The sequence below is a fragment of the Oncorhynchus kisutch genome, linkage group LG24 (genome assembly GCF_002021735.2).
Source record: "Oncorhynchus kisutch isolate 150728-3 linkage group LG24, Okis_V2, whole genome shotgun sequence".
Taxonomy (NCBI): Eukaryota; Metazoa; Chordata; class Actinopteri; order Salmoniformes; family Salmonidae; genus Oncorhynchus; species Oncorhynchus kisutch.
In genome coordinates, this window is record NC_034197.2 from 18,949,676 (window position 1) to 18,973,451 (window position 23,776).

Here is a 23,776-nt window from a genome sequence, read left to right on the forward strand (position 1 = left end):
GTATACTAATAAAATAGTTCTGATCTGAACTACAGTATACCTAAAAGACCAGTACTGGTCTGAACTACAGTATACTAATAAAATAGTTCTGATCTGAACTACAGTATACCTAAAAGACCAGTACTGGTCTGAACTACAGTATACTAATAAAATAGTACTGATCTGAACTACAGTATACCTAATAGACCAGTACTGGTCTGAACTACAGTATACTAATAAAATAGAGCTGATCTGAACTACAGTATACCTAATAGACCAGGACTGGTCTGAACTACAGTATACTAATAAAATAGTACTGGTCTGAACTACAGTATACCTAATAGACTAGTACTGGTCTGAACTACAGTATACCTAATACACCAGTACTGGTCTGAACTACAGTATACTAATAGAATAGTACTGGTCTGAACTACAGTATTCTAATAGACTAGTACTGGTCTGAACTACAGTATACCTAATAGACTAGTACTGGTCTGAACTACAGTATACCTAATAGACCAGTACTGGTCTGAACTACGGTATACTAATATAATAGTACTGGTCTGAACTACAGTATACCTAATAGAATAGTACTGGTCTGAACTACAGTATTCTAATAGACTAGTACTGGTCTGAACTACAGTATACTAATATAATAGTACTGGTCTGAACTACAGTATTCTAATAGACTAGTACTGGTCTGAACTACAGTATACCTAATAGACTAGTACTGGTCTGAACTACATTATACCTAATACACCAGTACTGGTCTGAACTACAGTATACTAATAGAATAGTACTGGTCTGAACTACAGTATTCTAATAGACTAGTACTGGTCTGAACTACAGTATACCTAATAGACTAGTACTGGTCTGAACTACATTATACCTAATAGACCAGTACTGGTCTGAACTACAGTATACTAATATAATAGTACTGGTCTGAACTACAGTATACCTAATAGAATAGTACTGGTCTGAACTACAGTATTCTAATAGACTAGTACTGGTCTGAACTACAGTATACTAATATAATAGTACTGGTCTGAACTACAGTATTCTAATAGACTAGTACTGGTCTGAACTACAGTATACCTAATAGACTAGTACTGGTCTGAACTACAGTATACTAATATAATAGTACTGGTCTGAACTACAGTATACCTAATAGACTAGTACTGGTCTGAACTACAGTATACCTAATAGACCAGTACTGGTCTGAACTACAGTATACTAAAATAATAGTACTGGTCTGAACTACAGTATACCTAATAGAATAGTACTGGTCTGAACTACAGTATTCTAATAGACTAGTACTGGTCTGAACTACAGTATACTAATATAATAGTACTGGTCTGAACTACAGTATTCTAATAGACTAGTACTGGTCTGAACTACAGTATACCTAATAGACTAGTACTGGTCTGAACTACAGTATACCTAATACACCAGTACTGGTCTGAACTACAGTATACTAATAGAATATGACTGGTCTGAAATACAGTATTCTAATAGACTAGTACTGGTCTGAACTACAGTATACCTAATAGAATAGTACTGGTCTGAACTACAGTATACCTAATAGACCAGTACTGGTCTGAACTACAGTATACTAAAATAATAGTACTGGTCTGAACTACAGTATACCTAATAGAATAGTACCCGTCTGAACTACAGTATTCTAATAGACTAGTACTGGTCTGAACTACAGTATACCTGATAGAATAGTACTGGTCTGAACTACAGTATACTAATAAAATAGTTCTGATCTGAACTACAGTATACCTAAAAGACCAGTACTGGTCTGAACTACAGTATACTAATAAAATAGTACTGATCTGAACTACAGTATACCTAATAGACCAGTACTGGTCTGAACTACAGTATACTAATAAAATAGAGCTGATCTGAACTACAGTATACCTAATAGACCAGGACTGGTCTGAAATACAGTATACTAATAAAATAGTACTGGTCTGAACTACAGTATACCTAATAGACTAGTACTGGTCTGAACTACAGTATACCTAATACACCAGTACTGGTCTGAACTACAGTATACTAATATAATAGTACTGGTCTGAACTACAGTATTCTAATAGACTAGTACTGGTCTGAACTACAGTATACCTAATAGACTAGTACTGGTCTGAACTACAGTATACTAATATAATAGTACTGGTCTGAACTACAGTATACTAAAATAATAGTACTGGTCTGAACTACAGTATACCTAATAGAATAGTACTGGTCTGAACTACAGTATTCTAATAGACTAGTACTGGTCTGAACTACAGTATACTAATATAATAGTACTGGTCTGAACTACAGTATTCTAATAGACTAGTACTGGTCTGAACTACAGTATACCTAATAGACTAGTACTGGTCTGAACTACAGTATACCTAATACACCAGTACTGGTCTGAACTACAGTATACTAATAGAATATGACTGGTCTGAAATACAGTATTCTAATAGACTAGTACTGGTCTGAACTACAGTATACCTAATAGAATAGTACTGGTCTGAACTACAGTATACCTAATAGACCAGTACTGGTCTGAACTACAGTATACTAAAATAATAGTACTGGTCTGAACTACAGTATACCTAATAGAATAGTACCCGTCTGAACTACAGTATTCTAATAGAATAGTACTGGTCTGAACTACAGTATACCTGATAGAATAGTACTGGTCTGAACTACAGTATTCTAATAGACCAGTACTGGTCTGACCTACAATATAACCTAATAGACCAGTACTGGTCTGAATTACAATATACCTGATAGACCAGTACTGGTCTGAACTACAGTATACCTAATAGACTAGTACTGGTCTGAACTACAGTATACTAATAGACCAGTACTGGTCTGAACTACAGTATACTAATAGAATAGTACTGGTCTGAACTACAGTATTCTAATAGACTAGTACTTGTCTGAACTACAGTATACCTAATAGAATAGTACTGGTCTGAACTACAGTATTCTAATAGAATAGTACTGGTCTGAACTACAGTATACTAATATAATGGTACTGGTCTGAACTACAGTATACCTAATAGAACAGTACTGGTCTGAACTACAGTATTCTAATAGACCAGTACTGGTCTGACCTACAATATAACCTAATAGACCAGTACTGGTCTGAACTACAGTATACCTAATAGACTAGTACTGGTCTGAACTACAGTATACTAATAGACCAGTACTGGTCTGAACTACAGTATACTAATAGAATAGTACTGGTCTGAACTACAGTATTCTAATAGACTAGTACTTGTCTGAACTACAGTATACCTAATAGAATAGTACTGGTCTGAACTACAGTATTCTAATAGACTAGTACTGGTCTGAACTACAGTATACTAATATAATAGTACTGGTCTGAACTACAGTATACTAATAGACCAGTACTGGTCTGAACTACAGTATACTAATAGAATAGTACTGGTCTGAACTACAGTATACTAATAGAATAGTACTGGTCTGAACTACAGTATTCTAATAGACTAGTACTGGTCTGAACTACAGTACACCTAATAGACTAGTACTGGTCTGAACTACAGTATACCTAATAGACCAGTACTGGTCTGAACTACAGTATACTAATAAAATAGTTCTGATCTGAACTACAGTATACCTAATAGACCAGTACTGGTCTGAACTACAGTATACTAATAAAATAGAGCTGATCTGAACTACAGTATACCTAATAAACCAGGACTGGTCTGAACTACAGTATACCTAATAGACTAGTACTGGTCTGAACTACAGTATACCTAATAGACTAGTACTGGTATGAACTACAGTATACTAATATAATAGTACTGGTCTGAACTACAGTATACCTAATAGACTAGTACTGGTCTGAACTACAGTATACCTAATAGACCAGTACTGGTCTGAACTACAGTATACTAAAATAATAGTACATGTCTGAACTACAGTATACCTAATAGAATAGTACTGGTCTGAACTACAGTATTCTAATAGACTAGTACTGGTCTGAACTACAGTATACTAATATAATAGTACTGGTCTGAACTACAGTATTCTAATAGACTAGTACTGGTCTGAACTACAGTATACCTAATAGACTAGTACTGGTCTGAACTACAGTATTCTAATAGACTAGTACTGGTCTGAACTACAGTATACTAATATAATAGTACTGGTCTGAACTACAGTACTCTAATAGACTAGTACTGGTCTGAACTACAGTATACCTAATAGACTAGTACTGGTCTGAACTACAGTATACCTAATACACCAGTACTGGTCTGAACTACAGTATACTAATAGAATATGACTGGTCTGAAATACAGTATTCTAATAGACTAGTACTGGTCTGAACTACAGTATACCTAATAGAATAGTACTGGTCTGAACTACAGTATACCTAATAGACCAGTACTGGTCTGAACTACAGTATACTAAAATAATAGTACTGGTCTGAACTACAGTATACCTAATAGAATAGTACCCGTCTGAACTACAGTATTCTAATAGACTAGTACTGGTCTGAACTACAGTATACCTGATAGAATAGTACTGGTCTGAACTACAGTATACTAATAAAATAGTTCTGATCTGAACTACAGTATACCTAAAAGACCAGTACTGGTCTGAACTACAGTATACTAATAAAATAGTACTGATCTGAACTACAGTATACCTAATAGACCAGTACTGGTCTGAACTACAGTATACTAATAAAATAGAGCTGATCTGAACTACAGTATACCTAATAGACCAGGACTGGTCTGAAATACAGTATACTAATAAAATAGTACTGGTCTGAACTACAGTATACCTAATAGACTAGTACTGGTCTGAACTACAGTATACCTAATACACCAGTACTGGTCTGAACTACAGTATACTAATATAATAGTACTGGTCTGAACTACAGTATTCTAATAGACTAGTACTGGTCTGAACTACAGTATACCTAATAGACTAGTACTGGTCTGAACTACAGTATACTAATATAATAGTACTGGTCTGAACTACAGTATACTAAAATAATAGTACTGGTCTGAACTACAGTATACCTAATAGAATAGTACTGGTCTGAACTACAGTATTCTAATAGACTAGTACTGGTCTGAACTACAGTATACTAATATAATAGTACTGGTCTGAACTACAGTATTCTAATAGACTAGTACTGGTCTGAACTACAGTATACCTAATAGACTAGTACTGGTCTGAACTACAGTATACCTAATACACCAGTACTGGTCTGAACTACAGTATACTAATAGAATATGACTGGTCTGAAATACAGTATTCTAATAGACTAGTACTGGTCTGAACTACAGTATACCTAATAGAATAGTACTGGTCTGAACTACAGTATACCTAATAGACCAGTACTGGTCTGAACTACAGTATACTAAAATAATAGTACTGGTCTGAACTACAGTATTCTAATAGAATAGTACCCGTCTGAACTACAGTATTCTAATAGAATAGTACTGGTCTGAACTACAGTATACCTGATAGAATAGTACTGGTCTGAACTACAGTATTCTAATAGACCAGTACTGGTCTGACCTACAATATAACCTAATAGACCAGTACTGGTCTGAATTACAATATACCTGATAGACCAGTACTGGTCTGAACTACAGTATACCTAATAGACTAGTACTGGTCTGAACTACAGTATACTAATAGACCAGTACTGGTCTGAACTACAGTATACTAATAGAATAGTACTGGTCTGAACTACAGTATTCTAATAGACTAGTACTTGTCTGAACTACAGTATACCTAATAGAATAGTACTGGTCTGAACTACAGTATTCTAATAGAATAGTACTGGTCTGAACTACAGTATACTAATATAATGGTACTGGTCTGAACTACAGTATACCTAATAGAACAGTACTGGTCTGAACTACAGTATTCTAATAGACCAGTACTGGTCTGACCTACAATATAACCTAATAGACCAGTACTGGTCTGAACTACAGTATACCTAATAGACTAGTACTGGTCTGAACTACAGTATACTAATAGACCAGTACTGGTCTGAACTACAGTATACTAATAGAATAGTACTGGTCTGAACTACAGTATTCTAATAGACTAGTACTTGTCTGAACTACAGTATACCTAATAGAATAGTACTGGTCTGAACTACAGTATTCTAATAGACTAGTACTGGTCTGAACTACAGTATACTAATATAATAGTACTGGTCTGAACTACAGTATACTAATAGACCAGTACTGGTCTGAACTACAGTATACTAATAGAATAGTACTGGTCTGAACTACAGTATTCTAATAGACTAGTACTGGTCTGAACTACAGTACACCTAATAGACTAGTACTGGTCTGAACTACAGTATACCTAATAGACCAGTACTGGTCTGAACTACAGTATACTAAAATAATAGTACATGTCTGAACTACAGTATACCTAATAGAATAGTACTGGTCTGAACTACAGTATTCTAATAGACTAGTACTGGTCTGAACTACAGTATACTAATATAATAGTACTGGTCTGAACTACAGTATTCTAATAGACTAGTACTGGTCTGAACTACAGTATACCTAATAGACTAGTACTGGTCTGAACTACAGTATTCTAATAGACTAGTACTGGTCTGAACTACAGTATACTAATATAATAGTACTGGTCTGAACTACAGTACTCTAATAGACTAGTACTGGTCTGAACTACAGTATACCTAATAGACTAGTACTGGTCTGAACTACAGTATACCTAATACACCAGTACTGGTCTGAACTACAGTATACTAATAGAATATGACTGGTCTGAAATACAGTATTCTAATAGACTAGTACTGGTCTGAACTACAGTATACCTAATAGAATAGTACTGGTCTGAACTACAGTATACCTAATAGACCAGTACTGGTCTGAACTACAGTATACTAAAATAATAGTACTGGTCTGAACTACAGTATACCTAATAGAATAGTACCCGTCTGAACTACAGTATTCTAATAGACTAGTACTGGTCTGAACTACAGTATACCTGATAGAATAGTACTGGTCTGAACTACAGTATACTAATAAAATAGTTCTGATCTGAACTACAGTATACCTAAAAGACCAGTACTGGTCTGAACTACAGTATACTAATAAAATAGTACTGATCTGAACTACAGTATACCTAATAGACCAGTACTGGTCTGAACTACAGTATACTAATAAAATAGAGCTGATCTGAACTACAGTATACCTAATAGACCAGGACTGGTCTGAAATACAGTATACTAATAAAATAGTACTGGTCTGAACTACAGTATACCTAATAGACTAGTACTGGTCTGAACTACAGTATACCTAATACACCAGTACTGGTCTGAACTACAGTATACTAATATAATAGTACTGGTCTGAACTACAGTATTCTAATAGACTAGTACTGGTCTGAACTACAGTATACCTAATAGACTAGTACTGGTCTGAACTACAGTATACTAATATAATAGTACTGGTCTGAACTACAGTATACTAAAATAATAGTACTGGTCTGAACTACAGTATACCTAATAGAATAGTACTGGTCTGAACTACAGTATTCTAATAGACTAGTACTGGTCTGAACTACAGTATACTAATATAATAGTACTGGTCTGAACTACAGTATTCTAATAGACTAGTACTGGTCTGAACTACAGTATACCTAATAGACTAGTACTGGTCTGAACTACAGTATACCTAATACACCAGTACTGGTCTGAACTACAGTATACTAATAGAATATGACTGGTCTGAAATACAGTATTCTAATAGACTAGTACTGGTCTGAACTACAGTATACCTAATAGAATAGTACTGGTCTGAACTACAGTATACCTAATAGACCAGTACTGGTCTGAACTACAGTATACTAAAATAATAGTACTGGTCTGAACTACAGTATTCTAATAGAATAGTACCCGTCTGAACTACAGTATTCTAATAGAATAGTACTGGTCTGAACTACAGTATACCTGATAGAATAGTACTGGTCTGAACTACAGTATTCTAATAGACCAGTACTGGTCTGACCTACAATATAACCTAATAGACCAGTACTGGTCTGAATTACAATATACCTGATAGACCAGTACTGGTCTGAACTACAGTATACCTAATAGACTAGTACTGGTCTGAACTACAGTATACTAATAGACCAGTACTGGTCTGAACTACAGTATACTAATAGAATAGTACTGGTCTGAACTACAGTATTCTAATAGACTAGTACTTGTCTGAACTACAGTATACCTAATAGAATAGTACTGGTCTGAACTACAGTATTCTAATAGAATAGTACTGGTCTGAACTACAGTATACTAATATAATGGTACTGGTCTGAACTACAGTATACCTAATAGAACAGTACTGGTCTGAACTACAGTATTCTAATAGACCAGTACTGGTCTGACCTACAATATAACCTAATAGACCAGTACTGGTCTGAACTACAGTATACCTAATAGACTAGTACTGGTCTGAACTACAGTATACTAATAGACCAGTACTGGTCTGAACTACAGTATACTAATAGAATAGTACTGGTCTGAACTACAGTATTCTAATAGACTAGTACTTGTCTGAACTACAGTATACCTAATAGAATAGTACTGGTCTGAACTACAGTATTCTAATAGACTAGTACTGGTCTGAACTACAGTATACTAATATAATAGTACTGGTCTGAACTACAGTATACTAATAGACCAGTACTGGTCTGAACTACAGTATACTAATAGAATAGTACTGGTCTGAACTACAGTATTCTAATAGACTAGTACTGGTCTGAACTACAGTACACCTAATAGACTAGTACTGGTCTGAACTACAGTATACCTAATAGACCAGTACTGGTCTGAACTACAGTATACTAATAAAATAGTTCTGATCTGAACTACAGTATACCTAATAGACCAGTACTGGTCTGAACTACAGTATACTAATAAAATAGAGCTGATCTGAACTACAGTATACCTAATAAACCAGGACTGGTCTGAACTACAGTATACCTAATAGACTAGTACTGGTCTGAACTACAGTATACCTAATAGACTAGTACTGGTATGAACTACAGTATACTAATATAATAGTACTGGTCTGAACTACAGTATACCTAATAGACTAGTACTGGTCTGAACTACAGTATACCTAATAGACCAGTACTGGTCTGAACTACAGTATACTAAAATAATAGTACATGTCTGAACTACAGTATACCTAATAGAATAGTACTGGTCTGAACTACAGTATTCTAATAGACTAGTACTGGTCTGAACTACAGTATACTAATATAATAGTACTGGTCTGAACTACAGTATTCTAATAGACTAGTACTGGTCTGAACTACAGTATACCTAATAGACTAGTACTGGTCTGAACTACAGTATACCTAATACACCAGTACTGGTCTGAACTACAGTATACTAATAGAATATGACTGGTCTGAAATACAGTATTCTAATAGACTAGTACTGGTCTGAACTACAGTATACCTAATAGAATAGTACTGGTCTGAACTACAGTATACCTAATAGACCAGTACTGGTCTGAACTACAGTATACTAAAATAATAGTACTGGTCTGAACTACAGTATACCTAATAGAATAGTACCCGTCTGAACTACAGTATTCTAATAGACTAGTACTGGTCTGAACTACAGTATACCTGATAGAATAGTACTGGTCTGAACTACAGTATTCTAATAGACCAGTACTGGTCTGACCTACAATATAACCTAATAGACCAGTACTGGTCTGAATTACAATATACCTGATAGACCAGTACTGGTCTGAACTACAGTATACCTAATAGACTAGTACTGGTCTGAACTACAGTATACTAATAGACCAGTACTGGTCTGAACTACAGTATACTAATAGAATAGTACTGGTCTGAACTACAGTATTCTAATAGACTAGTACTTGTCTGAACTACAGTATACCTAATAGAATAGTACTGGTCTGAACTACAGTATTCTAATAGAATAGTACTGGTCTGAACTACAGTATACTAATATAATAGTACTGGTCTGAACTACAGTATACCGAATAGAATAGTACCCGTCTGAACTACAGTATTCTAATAGACTAGTACTGGTCTGAACTACAGTATACCTGATAGAATAGTACTGGTCTGAACTACAGTATTCTAATAGACTAGTACTGGTCTGAACTACAGTATACTAATATAATAGTACTGGTCTGAACTACAGTATACCTAATAGAATAGTACTGGTCTGAACTACAGTATTCTAATAGACCAATACTGGTCTGAACTACAGTATACTAATAGAATAGTACTGGTCTGAACTACAGTATTCTAATAGACTAGTACTTGTCTGAACTACAGTATACCTAATAGAATAGTACTGGTCTGAACTACAGTATTATAATAGAATAGTACTGGTCTGAACTATAGTATACTAATAGACCAGTACTGGTCTGAACTACAGTATACTAATAGAATAGTACTGGTCTGAACTACAGTATTCTAATAGACTAGTACTTGTCTGAACTACAGTATACCTAATAGAATAGTACTGGTCTGAACTACAGTATTCTAATAGAATAGTACTGGTCTGAACTACAGTATACTAATATAATAGTACTGGTCTGAACTACAGTATACCTAATAGAATAGTACTGGTCTGAACTACAGTATTCTAATAGACCAGTACTGGTCTGACCTACAATATAACCTAATAGACCAGTACTGGTCTGAACTACAGTATACTAATAGACCAGTACTGGTCTGAACTACAGTATACTAATAGAATAGTACTGGTCTGAACTACAGTATTCTAATAGACTAGTACTTGTCTGAACTACAGTATACCTAATAGAATAGTACTGGTCTGAACTACAGTATTCTAATAGACTAGTACTGGTCTGAACTACAGTATACTAATATAATAGTACTGGTCTGAACTACAGTATACCTAATAGAATAGTACTGGTCTGAACTACAGTATTCTAATAGACCAGTACTGGTCTGACCTACAATATAACCTAATAGACCAGTACTGGTCTGAATTACAATATACCTGATAGACCAGTACTGGTCTGAACTACAGTATACCTAATAGACTAGTACTGGTCTGAACTACAGTATATTAATAGACCAGTACTGGTCTGAACTACAGTATACTAATGGAATAGTACTGGTCTGAACTACAGTATTCTAATAGACTAGTACTGGTCTGAACTACAGTATACTAATATAATAGTACTGGTCTGAACTACAGTATACTAATAGACCAGTACTGGTCTGAACTACAGTATACTAATAGAATAGTACTGGTCTGAACTACAGTATTCTAATAGACTAGTACTGGTCTGAACTACAATATACCTAATAGACTAGTACTGGTCTGAACTACAGTATACCTAATAGACCAGTACTGGTCTGAACTACAGTATACTAATAAAATAGTACTGGTCTGAACTACAGTATACCTAATAGACTAGTACTGGTCTGAACTACAGTATATTAATAGACCAGTACTGGTCTGAACTACAGTATACTAATGGAATAGTACTGGTCTGAACTACAGTATTCTAATAGACTAGTACTGGTCTGAACTACAGTATACTAATATAATAGTACTGGTCTGAACTACAGTATACTAATAGACCAGTACTGGTCTGAACTACAGTATACTAATAGACTAGTACTGGTCTGAACTACAGTATACCTAATAGACCAGTACTGGTCTGAACTACAGTATACTAATAAAATAGTACTGATCTGAACTACAGTATACCTAAAAGACCAGTACTGGTCTGAACTACAGTATACTAATAAAATAGAGCTGATCTGAACCACAGTATACCTAATAGACCAGGACTGGTCTGAACTACAGTATACTAATAAAATAGTACTGGTCTGAACTACAGTATACCTAATAGACTAGTACTGGTCTGAACTACAGTATACCTAATACACCAGTACTGGTCTGAACTACAGTATACTAATAGAATAGTACTGGTCTGAACTACAGTATTCTAATAGACTAGTACTGGTCTGAACTACAGTATACCTAATAGACTAGTACTGGTCTGAACTACAGTATACCTAATAGACCAGTACGGGTCTGAACTACAGTATACTAATATAATAGTACTGGTCTGAACTACAGTATACCTAATAGAATAGTACTGGTCTGAACTACAGTATTCTAATAGACTAGTACTGGTCTGAACTACAGTATACTAATATAATAGTACTGGTCTGAACTACAGTATTCTAATAGACTAGTACTGGTCTGAACTACAGTATACCTAATAGGCTAGTACTGGTCTGAACTACAGGGTCTGAACTACAGTATACTAATATAATAGTACTGGTCTGAACTACAGTATACCTAATAGAATAGTACTGGTCTGAACTACAGTATTCTAATAGACTAGTACTGGTCTGAACTACAGTATACTAATATAATAGTACTGGTCTGAACTACAGTATTCTAATAGACTAGTACTGGTCTGAACTACAGTATACCTAATAGGCTAGTACTGGTCTGAACTACAGTATACCTAATAGACCAGTACTGGTCTGAACTACAGTATACCTAATAGACTAGTACTGGTCTGAACTACAGTATACTAATAGAATAGTACTGGTCTGAACTACAGTATTCTAATAGACTAGTACTGGTCTGAACTACAGTATACCTAATAGAATAGTACTGGTCTGAACTACAGTATTCTAATAGACTAGTACTGGTCTGAACTACAGTATACTAATATAATAGTACTGGTCTGAACTACAGTATACTAATAGACCAGTACTGGTCTGAACTACAGTATACTAATAGAATAGTACTGGTCTGAACTACAGTATTCTAATAGACTAGTACTGGTCTGAACTACAGTACACCTAATAGACTAGTACTGGTCTGAACTACAGTATACCTAATAGACCAGTACTGGTCTGAACTACAGTATACTAATAAAATAGTTCTGATCTGAACTACAGTATACCTAATAGACCAGTACTGGTCTGAACTACAGTATACTAATAAAATAGAGCTGATCTGAACTACAGTATACCTAATAAACCAGGACTGGTCTGAACTACAGTATACCTAATAGACTAGTACTGGTCTGAACTACAGTATACCTAATAGACTAGTACTGGTATGAACTACAGTATACTAATATAATAGTACTGGTCTGAACTACAGTATACCTAATAGACTAGTACTGGTCTGAACTACAGTATACCTAATAGACCAGTACTGGTCTGAACTACAGTATACTAAAATAATAGTACATGTCTGAACTACAGTATACCTAATAGAATAGTACTGGTCTGAACTACAGTATTCTAATAGACTAGTACTGGTCTGAACTACAGTATACTAATATAATAGTACTGGTCTGAACTACAGTATTCTAATAGACTAGTACTGGTCTGAACTACAGTATACCTAATAGACTAGTACTGGTCTGAACTACAGTATACCTAATACACCAGTACTGGTCTGAACTACAGTATACTAATAGAATATGACTGGTCTGAAATACAGTATTCTAATAGACTAGTACTGGTCTGAACTACAGTATACCTAATAGAATAGTACTGGTCTGAACTACAGTATACCTAATAGACCAGTACTGGTCTGAACTACAGTATACTAAAATAATAGTACTGGTCTGAACTACAGTATACCTAATAGAATAGTACCCGTCTGAACTACAGTATTCTAATAGACTAGTACTGGTCTGAACTACAGTATACCTGATAGAATAGTACTGGTCTGAACTACAGTATTCTAATAGACCAGTACTGGTCTGACCTACAATATAACCTAATAGACCAGTACTGGTCTGAATTACAATATACCTGATAGACCAGTACTGGTCTGAACTACAGTATACCTAATAGACTAGTACTGGTCTGAACTACAGTATACTAATAGACCAGTACTGGTCTGAACTACAGTATACTAATAGAATAGTACTGGTCTGAACTACAGTATTCTAATAGACTAGTACTTGTCTGAACTACAGTATACCTAATAGAATAGTACTGGTCTGAACTACAGTATTCTAATAGAATAGTACTGGTCTGAACTACAGTATACTAATATAATAGTACTGGTCTGAACTACAGTATACCGAATAGAATAGTACCCGTCTGAACTACAGTATTCTAATAGACTAGTACTGGTCTGAACTACAGTATACCTGATAGAATAGTACTGGTCTGAACTACAGTATTCTAATAGACTAGTACTGGTCTGAACTACAGTATACTAATATAATAGTACTGGTCTGAACTACAGTATACCTAATAGAATAGTACTGGTCTGAACTACAGTATTCTAATAGACCAGTACTGGTCTGAACTACAGTATACTAATAGAATAGTACTGGTCTGAACTACAGTATTCTAATAGACTAGTACTTGTCTGAACTACAGTATACCTAATAGAATAGTACTGGTCTGAACTACAGTATTATAATAGAATAGTACTGGTCTGAACTATAGTATACTAATAGACCAGTACTGGTCTGAACTACAGTATACTAATAGAATAGTACTGGTCTGAACTACAGTATTCTAATAGACTAGTACTTGTCTGAACTACAGTATACCTAATAGAATAGTACTGGTCTGAACTACAGTATTCTAATAGAATAGTACTGGTCTGAACTACAGTATACTAATATAATAGTACTGGTCTGAACTACAGTATACCTAATAGAATAGTACTGGTCTGAACTACAGTATTCTAATAGACCAGTACTGGTCTGACCTACAATATAACCTAATAGACCAGTACTGGTCTGAACTACAGTATACTAATAGACCAGTACTGGTCTGAACTACAGTATACTAATAGAATAGTACTGGTCTGAACTACAGTATTCTACTAGACTAGTACTTGTCTGAACTACAGTATACCTAATAGAATAGTACTGGTCTGAACTACAGTATTCTAATAGACTAGTACTGGTCTGAACTACAGTATACTAATATAATAGTACTGGTCTGAACTACAGTATACCTAATAGAATAGTACTGGTCTGAACTACAGTATTCTAATAGACCAGTACTGGTCTGACCTACAATATAACCTAATAGACCAGTACTGGTCTGAATTACAATATACCTGATAGACCAGTACTGGTCTGAACTACAGTATACCTAATAGACTAGTACTGGTCTGAACTACAGTATATTAATAGACCAGTACTGGTCTGAACTACAGTATACTAATGGAATAGTACTGGTCTGAACTACAGTATTCTAATAGACTAGTACTGGTCTGAACTACAGTATACTAATATAATAGTACTGGTCTGAACTACAGTATACTAATAGACCAGTACTGGTCTGAACTACAGTATACTAATAGAATAGTACTGGTCTGAACTACAGTATTCTAATAGACTAGTACTGGTCTGAACTACAATATACCTAATAGACTAGTACTGGTCTGAACTACAGTATACCTAATAGACCAGTACTGGTCTGAACTACAGTATACTAATAAAATAGTACTGGTCTGAACTACAGTATACCTAATAGACTAGTACTGGTCTGAACTACAGTATATTAATAGACCAGTACTGGTCTGAACTACAGTATACTAATGGAATAGTACTGGTCTGAACTACAGTATTCTAATAGACTAGTACTGGTCTGAACTACAGTATACTAATATAATAGTACTGGTCTGAACTACAGTATACTAATAGACCAGTACTGGTCTGAACTACAGTATACTAATAGACTAGTACTGGTCTGAACTACAGTATACCTAATAGACCAGTACTGGTCTGAACTACAGTATACTAATAAAATAGTACTGATCTGAACTACAGTATACCTAAAAGACCAGTACTGGTCTGAACTACAGTATACTAATAAAATAGAGCTGATCTGAACCACAGTATACCTAATAGACCAGGACTGGTCTGAACTACAGTATACTAATAAAATAGTACTGGTCTGAACTACAGTATACCTAATAGACTAGTACTGGTCTGAACTACAGTATACCTAATACACCAGTACTGGTCTGAACTACAGTATACTAATAGAATAGTACTGGTCTGAACTACAGTATTCTAATAGACTAGTACTGGTCTGAACTACAGTATACCTAATAGACTAGTACTGGTCTGAACTACAGTATACCTAATAGACCAGTACGGGTCTGAACTACAGTATACTAATATAATAGTACTGGTCTGAACTACAGTATACCTAATAGAATAGTACTGGTCTGAACTACAGTATTCTAATAGACTAGTACTGGTCTGAACTACAGTATACTAATATAATAGTACTGGTCTGAACTACAGTATTCTAATAGACTAGTACTGGTCTGAACTACAGTATACCTAATAGGCTAGTACTGGTCTGAACTACAGGGTCTGAACTACAGTATACTAATATAATAGTACTGGTCTGAACTACAGTATACCTAATAGAATAGTACTGGTCTGAACTACAGTATTCTAATAGACTAGTACTGGTCTGAACTACAGTATACTAATATAATAGTACTGGTCTGAACTACAGTATTCTAATAGACTAGTACTGGTCTGAACTACAGTATACCTAATAGGCTAGTACTGGTCTGAACTACAGTATACCTAATAGACCAGTACTGGTCTGAACTACAGTATACCTAATAGACTAGTACTGGTCTGAACTACAGTATACTAATAGAATAGTACTGGTCTGAACTACAGTATTCTAATAGACTAGTACTGGTCTGAACTACAGTATACCTAATAGAATAGTACTGGTCTGAACTACAGTATTCTAATAGACTAGTACTGGTCTGAACTACAGTATACTAAATAATAGTACTGGTCTGAACTGCAGTATACCTAATAGAATAGTACTGGTCTGAACTACAGTATTCTAATAGACCAGTACTGGTCTGACCTACAATATAACCTAATAGACCAGTACTGGTCTGAATTACAATATACCTGATAGACCAGTACTGTTCTGAACTACAGTATACCTAATAGACTAGTACTGGTCTGAACTACAGTATACTAATAGACCAGTACTGGTCTGAACTACAGTATTCTAATAGACTAGTACTGGTCTGAACTACAGTATACCTAATAGACCAGCACTGGTCTGAACTACAGTATACCTAATAGACTAGTACTGGTCTGAACTACAGAATACTAATAGACCAGTACTGGTCTGAACTACAGTATACTAATAGAATAGTACTGGTCTGAACTACAGTATACCTAATAGACCAGTACTGGTCTGAACTACAGTATACTAATAAAATAGTACTGATCTTGACTACAGTATACCTAATAGACCAGGACTGGTCTGAACTACAGTATACCTTTTAGACCAGTACTGGTCTGAACTACAGTATACTAATAAAATAGAGCTGATCTGAACTACAGTATACCTAATAGACCAAGACTGGTCTGAACTACAGTATACTAATAAAATAGTACTGGTCTGAACTACAGTATACCTAATAGACTAGTACTGGTCTGAACTACAGTATACCTAATACACCAGTACTGGTCTGAACTACAGTACACTAATAGAATAGTAGTGGTCTGAACTACAGTATTCTAATAGACTAATACTGGTCTGAACTACAGTATACCTAATAGACTAGTACTGGTCTGAACTACAGTATACCTAATAGAATAGTACTGGTCTGAACTACAGTATACCTAATTGACCAGTACTGGTCTGAACTACAGTATACTAATATAATAGTACTGGTCTGAACTACAGTATACTAATAGAATAGTAGTGGTCTGAACTACAGTATTCTAATAGACTAGTACTGGTCTGAACTACAGTATACCTAATAGACTAGTAATGGTCTGAACTACAGTATACCTAATAGAATAGTACTGATCTGAACTACAGTATACCTAATTGACCAGTACTGGTCTGAACTACAGTATACTAATATAATAGTACTGGTCTGAACTACAGTATATCTAATAGAATAGTACTGGTCTGAACTACAGTATTCTAATAGACTAGTACTGGTCTGAACTACAGTATACTAATATAATAGTACTGGTCTGAACTACAGTATTCTAATAGACCAGTACTGGTCTGACCTACAATATAACCTAATAGACCAGTACTAGTCTGAATTACAATATACCTGATAGACCAGTACTGGTCTAAACTACAGTATTCTAATAGACTAGTACTGGTCTGAACTACAGTATACCTAATAGAATAGTACTGGTCTGAACTACAGTATTCTAATAGACTAGTACTGGTCTGAACTACAGTATACCTAATAGAATAGTAATGGTCTGAACTACAGTATTCTAATAGACTAGTACTGGTCTGATCTACAGTATACCTAATAGACTAGTACTGGTCTGAACTACAGTATACCTAATAGACTAGTACTGGTCTGAACTACAGTATACCTAATAGACTAGTACTGGTCTGATCTACAGTATACTAATAGAATAGTACTGGTCTGAACTACAATATAACCTAATAGACCAGTGCTGGTCTGAACTACAATATACCTGATAGACCAGTACTGGTCTGAACTACAATATACCTAATAGACCAGTACTGGTCTGAACTACAATATACCTGATAGACCAGTACTGGTCTGAACTACAGTATACTAATAGACCAGTACTGGTCTGAACTACAGTATACTAATAGACTTCTCTCACAAGCTCAGTATAATTATTCTATCTGTACAACCCTCTTACATTCGTCCATCAGTTTCTACATTGTGTTGTGTGGACATTAAGATGTGTTCCATCCACCAATGTGCATGCTGGGTACTTTGTGTCTTTAGACACAAGATGACTGAAGAATTCACCCAGCGGCCTTCCTTCGTTCCATCCCTCATTCTGGTCACATCAGCTCATAACACATGCACATCTCCTTCCTTCCCAGAGAGCTTAGCGGCTGGCGGAGTGTGTGTGTTGCCTGTGATTGATTGTCTACTATGGAAGCGATATGTCTTCAAATAGACGAGCGGATCCTGGCACCAGTTAATTAGTGATGTGTGATGTGTTAGAGGTCACTAATCCTGGTTACATATGTCAGTGCGTATGAAAGATACCTCCTGGGACCTGTTACACACACGCTTATCACACAGTGACAGCCCACTGAGAACAGATGTCAGTTCAACATGGAGTTTGATTTACATTTGGTTGAGTGAAATCAAGACAAATGGCACCACGTCGTTGGATTTAGGTTAAAAGTTGGGTGAAAAATAGATCCCTTTACGCTGATGACTTTTTCGCGCGTTGATTTACGTAACGGCATAACGTTTAATTTTTTTAAATGACGTGGAAACGATGTTGATTCAACCACGTTTTTGTTGTGCAGTGGGAGTGTGTGTATGCTGCTGTCTCTCTCTCAAATAGTTAAAGTACAAAAGGGAATATAAATAAACATAAATATAGGTTGTATTTACAATGGTGTTTGTGCTTCACTGGTTTCCCTTTTCTCGTGGCAACAGGTCACATATCTTGCTGCTGTGATGTCACACTGTGGTATTTCACCCAATAGATATGGGAGTTTATCAAAATTGGGTCTGTGTAATCTGAGGGAAATATGTCTCTCTAATATGGTCGTACATTTGGCAGGAGGTTTAGGAAGTGCAGCTCAGTTTCCACCTCATTTTGTGGGCAGTGAGCACATAGCCTGTCTTCTCTTGAGAGCCAGGTCTGCCAACGGCGGCCTTTCTCAATAGCAAGGCGATGCTCACTGAGTCTGTACATAGTCAAGGTTTTCCTTAACTTTGGGTCAGTCACAGTGGTCTCTCTCTCTTCCTCTCTCTCTCAATTTCTATTTTTGAATTTAAGGGGCTTTATTGACATGGGAAACATACAGTGCCTTGCCCCCTTGAACTTTGTGACCTTTTGCCACATTTCAGGCTTCAAACATAAAGATATAAAACTGTATTTTTTTGTGAAGAATCAACAACAAGTGGGACACAATCATGAAGTGGAACGGCATTTATTGGATATTTCAAACTTTTTTAACAAATCAAAAACTGAAAAATTGGGCGTGCAAAATTATTCAGCCCCTTTACTTTCAGTGCAGCAAACTCTCTCCAGAGGTTCAGTGAGGATCTCTGAATGATCCAATGTTGACCTAAATGACTAATGATGATAAATACAATCCACCTGTGTGTAATCAAGTCTCCGTATAAATGCACCTGCACTGTGATAGTCTCAGATGTCCGTTAAAAGCGCAGAGAGCATCATGAAGAACAAGGAACACACCAGGCAGGTCCGAGATACTGTTGTGAAGAAGTTTAAAGCCGGAGTTGGTTAAAAAAAGATTTCCCAAGCTTTAAACATCCCAAGGAGCACTGTGCAAGCGATAATATTGAAATGGAAGGAGTATCAGACCACTGCAAATCTACCAAGACCTGGCCGTCCCTCTAAACTTTCAGCTCATACAAGGAGAAGACTGATCAGAGATGCAGCCAAGAGGCCCATGATCACTCTGGATGAACTGCAGAGATCTACAGCTGAGGTGGGAGACTCTGTCCATAGGACAACAATCAGTCGTATATTGCACAAATCTGGCCTTTATGGAAGAGTGGCAAGAAGAAAGCCATTTCTTAAAGATATCCATAAAAAGTGTTGTTTAAAGTTTGCCACAAGCCACCTGGGAGACACACCAAACATGTGGAAGAAGGTGCTCTGGTCAGATGAAACCAAAATTGAACTTTTTGGCAACAATGCAAAACGTTATGTTTGGCGTAAAAGCAACACAGCTCATCACCCTGAACACACCATCCCCACTGTCAAACATGGTGGTGGCAGCATCATGGTTTGGGCCTGCTTTTCTTCAGCAGGGACAGGGAAGATGGTTAAAATTGATGGGAAGATGGATGGAGCCAAATACAGGACCATTCTGGAAGAAAACCTGATGGAGTCTGCAAAAGACCTGAGACTGGGACAGAGATTTGTCTTCCAACAAGACAATGATCCAAAACATAAAGCAAAATCTACAATGGAATGGTTCAAAAATAAACATATCCAGGTGTTAGAATGGCCAAGTCAAAGTCCAGACCTGAATCCAATCGAGAATCTGTGGAAAGAACTGAAAACTGCTGTTCACAAATGCTCTCCATCCAACCTCACTGAGCTTGAGCTGTTTTGCAAGGAGGAATGGGAAAAAATGTCAGTCTCTCGATGTGCAAAACTGATAGAGACATACCCCAAGCGACTTACAGCTGTAATCGCAGCAAAAGGTGGCGCTACAAAGTATTAACTTAAGGGGGCTGAATAATTTTGCACGCCCAATTTTTCAGTTTTTGATCTGTAAAAAAAGTTTGAAATATCCAATAAATGTCGTTCCACTTCATGATTGTGTCCCACTTGTTGTTGATTCTTCACAAAAAAAATACAGTTTTATTATATCTTTATGTTTGAAGCCTGAAATGTGGCAAAAGGTCGCAAAGTTCAAGGGGGCCGAATACTTTCGCAAGGCACTGTATGTTTACATTGCCAAAGCAAGTGAAATAGCTAATAAACAAAAGTGAAATAATCAATACAAATGAACAGTTAACATGACACTCACAAAAGTTCCAAAAGAATAAAGTCATTTCAAATGTCATATTATGTCTATATACAGTGTTGTAATGACGTACAAGTACAAAAGGGAAAATAAATACACATAAATATCTCTCTCTCTCTTTCTCACAGCCGCTTCAGATAGATGATAACTTCTGTGGGCAGGACTTCAACCAGCCCCTGGGAGGAACCAGCACCATCGAGGGTCTGCCTCTGTTCGTGGACAAGGACGATGGCATGACCTCGGTGGCGGCCTACGAATACCACGGCCACACCGTGGCCTTTACCGGCACACGCAGCGGACGCATTAAGAAGGTAGGATGATGGTGGATTCAGTGTGTGTGTGTGTGTGTGTGTGTGTGTGTGTGTGTGTGTGTGTGTGTGTGTGTGTGTGTGTGTGTGTGTGTGTGTGTCTGAATGTTACTCAACTCTGGCTATGAGGATGAATCTAAAGGCTCTGTCTCATTGCTGACTCCACTGTGCTGAGTGGGGGATTGAGATGACTGGAGTAGCGGGTTTGCCCATCACTCTCAGCCATTTCTGTGCCTTCTCTGGTGCTGTTCACTGAGCTCTGGAGAACAGGGGAGGAAAGGGAACAGGGGAGGAGAGGGGAAAAGAGCAGGGGAGGAGAGGGGAGAAAGGGTAACAGGGGAGGAGAGGAGAGGGGAAGAGCAGGGGAGGAGAGGGGAGGAGAGGGGAGAAAGGGTAACAGGGGAGGAGAGGGGAAGAGCAGGGGAGGAGAGGGGAGAAAGGGTAACAGGGGAGGAGAGGGGAAGAGCAGGGGAGGGAGAGGGGAGAAAGGGTAACAAGGGAGGAGAGGGGAAGAGCAGGGGAGGAGAGGGGAGAACAGGGGAGGAGAGGGGAGAAAGGGTAACAGGGGAGGAGAGGGGAAGAGCAGGGGAGGAGAGGGGAGAAAGGGTAACAGGGGAGGAGAGGGGGAGAACAGGGGAGGAGAGGGGAGAAACGGTAACAGGGGAGGAGAGGGGAAAGAGCAGGGGAGGAGAGGGGAGAAAGGGTAACAGGGGAGGAGAGGGGAAGAGCAGGGGAGGAGAGGGGGAGAAAGGGTAACAGGGAGGAGAGGGGAAGAGCAGGGGAGGAGAGGGGAGAACAGGGGAGGAGAGGGGAGAAAGGGTAACAGGGGAGGAGAGGGGAAGAGCAGGGGAGGAGAGGGGAGGAGAGGGGAGAACAGGGGAGGAGAGGGGAGAAAGGGGTAAGAGGGGAGGAGAGGGGAAGAGCAGGGGAGGAGAGGGGAGGAGAGGGGAAGAGCAGGGGAGGAGAGGGGAGAACAGGGGAGGAGAGGGGAAGAGCAGGGGAGGAGAGGGGAGGAGAGGGGAGAACAGGGGAGGAGAGGGGAGAACAGGGGAGAACAAGGGAGGAGAGGGGAGAACACGGGAGGAGAGGGGAGAACAGGGGAGGAGAGGGGAGAACAGGGGAGGAGAGGGGGGGACAGGGGAAGAGAGGGGAAGAGCAGGGGAGGAGAGGGGAGAACAGGGGAGGAGAGGGGGAAGAGCAGGGGAGCAGAGGGGAGGAGAGGGGAGAACAGGGGAGGAGAGGGGAGAACAGGGGAGAACAAGGGAGGAGAGGGGAGGAGAGGGGAGAACAGGGGAGGAGAGGGGAGAACAAGGGAGGAGAGGGGAGAACAAGGGAGAACAAGGGAGGAGAGGGGAGAACAGGGGAGGAGAGGGGAGAACAGGGGAGAAAAGGGGAACAGTAGAGGAGAAGGGAGGAGGGAGGGGGTAGGGAAGAACAGGGGAGGAGAGGAGAACAGGGGAGGAGAGGAGAACAGGGGAGGAAAGCAGGGTTAGGTGGGACGGCTCTCAGATGGTTTCAGACTGTTAACACTCTGACTACAGTCTAAGAAGGGCCTTGGGTTTGGGTTAGAGCTTTAGTCAGAATCTCTATGGAAAGCTGAGGGTGAGTAGATTGTACAGTATCTTTGTTGAATGTATGCAATTATTTGTAGGTCATTTTATGTGGCGGATAATAGAGAAACATGGAATCAACCACATATTCATACACACCAGAATGCACACCTGCATACACACTGATTTACACTGAACCATTACTCAGGCACTCATGCCCGCTGGTCTAGGTGCAGGACACACACATGTGCACACACTGAGTCTCTCCTGTTTTGCCAAGTCGGCTGAAACCCAGTCCCATAGTCCTTGGTTCTGACCAAGGTAGCGATAGGTTGCTGGGGGTTTGGAGCGGTGCTGTTGGTGTCCGTCTGCAGGCAGGAT

The 23,776-nt window shown here is 37.7% G+C and overlaps 1 protein-coding gene across 2 annotated transcripts in view; it reads left to right on the forward strand.

Annotated features, from left to right (window-relative positions):
• LOC109869349 (plexin-A1) overlaps nt 1–23,776 on the forward strand; it is a 344,851-nt gene that overhangs the window by 116,215 nt on the left and 204,860 nt on the right. For both annotated transcript variants that reach the window (XM_031803595.1, XM_031803596.1), the window contains exon 3: nt 21,666–21,848. In XM_031803595.1, coding sequence (XP_031659455.1) covers nt 21,666–21,848 — 183 coding nt within the window. The remainder of the gene's footprint in view (nt 1–21,665; nt 21,849–23,776) is intronic.